The sequence below is a fragment of the Gossypium raimondii genome, chromosome 3, assembly GCF_025698545.1.
Source record: "Gossypium raimondii isolate GPD5lz chromosome 3, ASM2569854v1, whole genome shotgun sequence".
In the NCBI taxonomy this organism is placed as follows: Eukaryota; Viridiplantae; Streptophyta; class Magnoliopsida; order Malvales; family Malvaceae; genus Gossypium; species Gossypium raimondii.
This window is the reverse complement of record NC_068567.1, coordinates 18,792,197-18,798,607: the sequence shown is the minus strand read 5'-3', so window position 1 is coordinate 18,798,607 and position 6,411 is coordinate 18,792,197. Positions and strand designations below refer to the sequence as shown.

At 38.7% G+C, this 6,411-nt stretch overlaps 1 protein-coding gene across 1 annotated transcript; it reads left to right on the top strand.

Annotated features, from left to right (window-relative positions):
• Window positions 1–3,956: 3,956 nt before the first annotated feature.
• LOC105793775 (protein BRASSINAZOLE-RESISTANT 1) lies at window positions 3,957–5,766 on the top strand. The gene is made up of 2 exons (XM_012622620.2): window positions 3,957–4,424; window positions 4,714–5,766. Exons 1-2 carry the CDS (start codon window positions 4,185–4,187, stop codon window positions 5,413–5,415), a joined length of 942 nt encoding a protein of 313 aa, XP_012478074.1. The 5' UTR covers window positions 3,957–4,184; the 3' UTR covers window positions 5,416–5,766.
• Window positions 5,767–6,411: the final 645 nt, after the last annotated feature.

Here is a 6,411-nt window from a genome sequence, read left to right as displayed (position 1 = left end):
TAATTTAATTAAAAACCCTTAACCCTAACCTAATTTAATTAAAAACCCACTGCCCTAACCTAATTTAATTAAAAACCCTAACCTAATTTAATTAAAAACCTTAACCCTAACATAATTTAATTAAAAACCCATTGCCCTAACCTGACACCACTGTTCGAAACGTATGTTACAAAGGTAGTCCGCCCCTTCTCCGTTTTGGGATCATAAAATTGCCAACATCTCGTGAAAACGATCTTTATTTATTTCATACCCTACCAATATAAGATCATAGCGAATTTTTATACCACTTCTACCAATAAAACTAATTCAAATTGACAAACGAAATAATACAGTTATAGACTAAATACCCATGTTGGTCACTTGTCGTCGTTCGCTCTTAGATGGATATTGCCTGTAATAGTTCGAAGCAACGTGTCTTAGGCAATATCTATGGTGTGTGCGCTGCCACAAGCTTCCCTCTCGATCAAATGCAACTAGTATACCGGCGCCCCGATCTGAAATAACACAGATATCAGGTTGGGGGCACACATGCCTCCTTAACCTAGAGAGAAAGAAATCCCAGTCATCAGACGACTCCCAGGGTGTTATTGCAAATGCAATTGGAAGAATTCTCCCACCGCCGTCCTGTGCCACTGCAACCAATAGCCGATGAGTATACCTACCGAACATGAAGGTACCGTCAATTTGTACCAACGGCTTGCAATTTGGAAATGCGTCTCGGTATTGCTTAAAGGTCCAAAATAGGCGTTTGAACACTTGGCATCCACGTAGCAATCGGCCGTTGTAGTACGCATGTTTCGTTTCAAGTTCTGTGATGGCACCTGGGACGTATCTCTCTAGCACCTGACACCACTGTCATATTTCATTATATGAGGCGTCCCACCCACTATGCATCTTCTCCAACGCCTTTTGCTTAGCTATCCAAGCCTTGCGGTAAGAGGGCGTGTACCCAATTTTGCTACGCATATTGGCAATTATTACCGGCACTGAAGTCCTAGGATCTGCTTTTATCGTGGGCAGTATCAAGCTAGCTAACATAGCTGAATCCATTTTGGGATGATCTTGTGAAACACCTACAGAGGGAGTACATTAAATAATGCAACATTGCAAAATAAAATTATTATTCAGATACATTAAATACTGTACCTGCAACACATGTATGTGGACCTTTGTACTTTTTTTATCTCCCACAACCCTGTCCTTTTCCTTAACGAGGCGACGATTTTCCATGAACATGTGCCGTCTTGCACCGCACACTTCGCCTCAAACTTATCAGATTTTAATTTAACGACGTGGTAATTAACGCTGTTTTTGATGCTATGTTGTTTCAAAGCACCAATAAAACTATCCTTGTTGGTAAACTGATTACCAACTTCAAGTTCACCGAAATCTACCCCCGAACTTGTATGATCGCGTAATCGGTGTGGTAAATCTGGAAACTCTAACGCATCATCTGCTGACAGATCGACATTATGCATGTGGGCTGGAGGTGAGTATGCTCTGAATCGTGGATTTTCTTCATCATCTGAACTTCTTTCAGCATCTTCACCTTCTGTTGGAATAGGCTTCGATTCAGAAAATAATCCCACTTCTGCACCATCCGGCCTGCGCTCTCAAGGTGGATCCACATCAGAATCATCTTCTAACCCACAATCATCTGCAGCGTACGACGTCCCCTCACCGGTTGACGTCATAGGTAGTACGTCATCCCTTCTTCTGGTCATTTGATAACGTCTCCAATTGGATGTAGATTGCCATCCACTAGAACTTGATGCGCCCCGAAGACGTATTTCCAAAGATCAAGCGTCGAGCCACCGACATACATGTCCCATCCACCGACAGAGTGTCTTGCGGGGGATGTGCATTCGACACCGCTACCGAACATGGGTTGTTCCGTATTTTGTAACCCACTAACCGAGTGTCGGCCAGGAGTAGTGTATACATCTCGAACACCGGACGGAAGTACATCAGTTGGCAACATAAATTGTACATATAACTCAATATAAGATGCTCCACTAGCAAGATGAGTCTGCACCATTGCCTCCAAGCTACGAGCACCTTTTATGTCGAACGAGTCATATGTCACCGGATCAACACAAGAACAAAATTGATACGTGATTGACAGAACTTTCATTGGCGTCGTTCCGAAGATTTTACGCCTAATTCTTTTACGAAGTTCTGTCAAATCTATGTTCTGGTTAAATGACAGTCGCACCGTATTCTCCAATAAAAAAACAACACCATTCTCGGTGTGGCAAACCTCACTATCGTAGTAAATAACAGCACTAATACGTTCACTCATTTTGAAACTCTAACTTTCTTAGCCTCTCTAAATTGTTTCTGCTATGACTTATGCATTCTAAGAACATTTTCGCTAATTTATAGCTTCAAATTTAAACTTGTTGCTGAAGAAAATCGCGTCCCACGGTAGCGATTTCACAATTTCTTCTCAAATAGCATCCTGGTAAAAGCGATTTTATACTATTTGCTCAGAAACGTCAAAAAAAATTATTTCTTACATGACCAACTGTAGCAAAATCGCGTCCACGAGGGCACGATTTCACGATTTCTTCTGAAATAGCATCCTGGTAGAAGCGATTTTATACTATTTGCTTAGAAACATTAAAAAAATTACTTCTTACATGACCTACTGTAGTAAAATCGCGTCCACAAGGGCGCGATTTCACAATTTCTTCTCAAATAACATCCTGGTAGAAGCGATTTTATACTATTTGCTCAGAAATGTCAACTCGAAATAATTTATTCTGGGACCTAAAAACCCTAAAAAGCCTGAACCCTAAAAGCCAAAAAAACCAAACATGAAAAAACGTCAAAATCACGTTCCCCGGAACGCGCTACGTGTCAGGACATCGCGTCCACGTCAGCGCGACTTGTTGACGTGGAAGGAAATCGCGTCAACAGGTCGCGCTGACGTGGACGCGATATCCCAGAAAATAGACCATTCCGGTAAATAATCAAAAAATCGGCCCATTTCGGTAAATTTTGAAAAAAAACGGCTTTTTTGGTAAATTGTCCCTAAATTCCTAAAAATAAAATTATGAAAATTAAATTCCAAATATAATAAGAATACAACAACTTTCAACATATTATAATACTTACATCTTTAATTTATAATTTAACTAATATATAACCAAACACGAAGTGTGGGTGGAAATCATACTAAAACCTATATATAAAAGGACCTTCCTCTTGGAGACAGGTGTCACACACCCAACTTCGTTTCTTTTTCTTTTTTCATTTTATGAAAGATAGTTAATTTTTAATTTTGGTCATTGCTTAAATTTAAGATTTAATAATTATATTTTAATTTCTATCATAATTTAATTTTTATACTTTTATAATTTTATTAATTAGTTCAAATGGTTAATATCATTAGTTTTTCAATTAAAATATGATTTGGTTATATATAATTTAAAGACGGATTTTTAAATCCATAAAATTGAAAGATTAGATTCTTGAAAATAAAAGTTGGAGGGCTAAATTCCAAGTATACGAAATGTAGAGATTTAGAGTCATGGTCGTGTTAAACAAATTGAACCGGTTGAGGTATCTGTTTGGAGAAAGACATCAGACCGGTTGACCCACAAATTGGTATAAGCCGATAAAATTAGGATAGAAATAAAATTGAATCAATTTTTTTGTTGTTTTTTAGTGATGTATTTAGTCGAAGTGGTTGTAAAAATTTTGGTTGGAGAATATTTAATTTTCAAATTTTAAATAAATAAAAAGCTTGAAATAAACGAGGTTAAAGCATATAAAATAAATATTGATTAAAAAGATATATGTGTCCTTCCATTGTGAAATAGAGACAAGGCCTGATTCATTGTGGGTTGCATTTGTCTTTGAGCCCAACACACACCTCTCTGAGAGAATGAATTCTTTTCTATTTTGTAAAACGAGCTTTGATCTGATGCGCTCCATCACCATTTATAAAGTAGACTGTGTAATGTAATTTCCCTTCCCTTTTCATCGTTTTCATTTTGGACTGAAACCGAGACACCCAAAGATTCTTTCTTCTTTTAACGTTTTTTTTTGTTTCCACCCAAGCTAAAGCGTATTCCTCGTTACTCGTGATCTTCTCCACTTCTTCCTTCTTTTTCTTTGTTTGGTGTTATAATCCTCTACAACGCACCTTCACGCCGGAGAGAGAGAGAGAGAGAGAAATGACATCGGATGGGGCGACGTCGACGCCGGCTCCAAGGAGGAAACCGTCGTGGAGGGAGAGGGAGAATAACAGGAGGAGAGAAAGGAGGAGAAGAGCCATTGCTGCTAAGATTTATACTGGCCTTAGAGCTCAAGGGAACTACAATTTGCCCAAGCACTGTGATAACAATGAGGTCCTCAAAGCTCTTTGTTCCGAGGCTGGTTGGGTCGTAGAAGATGATGGCACCACTTATCGCAAGGTTTCGTACTTACCCTTCTCTTCTTTTCACAATCTTAGATCTCTGTGAAAGAAACTGCATTCTTTTTTATAACTTCAATGCTCATTTGTTTGTGCTAATTCATATTGGATCTAGTTCTTTTTTCTTTTTCTTTTTCCTTTTCTTTTTCTTTTAAATTGCTCTCCGGACTTTTTCCTTTCCCTTGATCTGTTCGGTTTCAGTTTGATTTTGATTTTGATTTTGATTTTGTTGAGTTGGAGTTTTTATGGTGCTGATAAATTCTGGGTTTTAATTGAAATTGTTTGTTCAGGGATGTAAGCCACCTCCAATAGATATAGGTGGAAGTTCAAGTAAGATTACCCCATTTTCATCCCAAAATCCAAGTCCATTATCATCTGCATTTCCAAGTCCAATTCCTTCATGTCAAGTCAGTCCTTCCTCCTCTTCCTACCCTAGTCCCACTAGGTTTGATGCTAATAACCCCTCTACTCTCCTTCCCTTCCTTCGAAACGCCATTCCTTCATCTCTGCCTCCACTCAGAATCTCAAACAGTGCCCCTGTTACACCCCCACTTTCATCTCCTACCTCAAGAAATCCTAAGCCCCTTCCCAACTGGGAAACCATTGCAAAGGAATCCATGGCCTCTTTTAACTACCCTTTTTATGCTGTTTCTGCCCCAGCTAGTCCTACCCACCGTCATTTTCATGCCCCGGCTACTATACCGGAATGTGATGAATCCGATACATCTACGGTTGAATCTGGACAATGGATAAGCTTTCAAAAGTTTGCACCTTCTACATCTCAAGTGCCGACTTCTCCAACTTTTTTTAAACTTGTGAAACATTTGCCTCCCCAAAATTTGCACAATGATTTGGGCGTAAAAGATAAAGGAAGAGGTGCAGAGTTTGAGTTTGAGAGTGGACAGGTGAAACCATGGGAAGGAGAGAGGATTCATGACATAGGAATGGATGATCTGGAGCTCACGCTCGGAAGCGGAAAGCCTCAGTGTTAAACCGAGCCTAATGTTGTCGCCAGAGCATGTTAAAACCAAAGACAAAAAAAGGATCACAGTTCTGTTCTTTCATCTGCTCTGTTCTGTTCTTCTTATATATCTTTTTTTTTTTGTTCTTTTTATCAGTTAGTTGAAGCTGAAAGAAATACCCGGGTTGAATAGTCATAACCTGTAGATACAAAGGGATATTTCTGGGTTTAATGTTTCCTTTAGGCTTTTGGGGAAAACCTCATACAATTAACGTGGTTTTTAGTGGTTTGTATCGTTAACGGATGTATCATGTTGTTAAGCACTTCTTTTATGTATTCTCCCAATTTACTTGTGCAATCCAATCCAAACTTAATCGCATAATGCTATGGAAATTCCTATCTAATTAGTCTATATATATTAGATTAGATTAATGAGTAAATTAATTTTTTTAATTTTATCTATTTATAAAGTCAAATACTAGCGTAATTACAAGATGAAATTTTTAAGTGAATGATGAATTTGTAAATAAATATGTTGATTGCGCCAACATGCATTCTTAGTAATTTTGAGATTGAAGCCTAATGTGTTTATTATTTCTAAGTTGCGACCTCCATTGTTGAAAATAATCATACAATATTAAGGGTGGGTTTAGATGGGCGGTTGGGTGTGGTGCAGTGCGTTTAGCTTACTTTTTGTCTCACGCTACAATGTCGCTACAGTATCTAATCTCACCGCCACCGCTGTTTTTACACTAATCACAAGTAAACGCACCGCCCATCTAAACCCTTCCTAAGGTGATAAGTATAGTTGGAGTCCCTCCCTATGGACCCGACAAGTCCCACTCGTTCACCCAAATAATTTGACGATTTAAAAAAGAAAAGGTAGGGGAAATTAGATTGCAGAGCTGTATTGCAAGACCAGTCTACACTGTATGATTGGAAAGGTGTGGTCTTATCCATTTATCTCTTCGGTTAATTCAGCCTCTAACCTTCCATTTTGTTTCCATTCCGGCCTCCCATGTTTGCT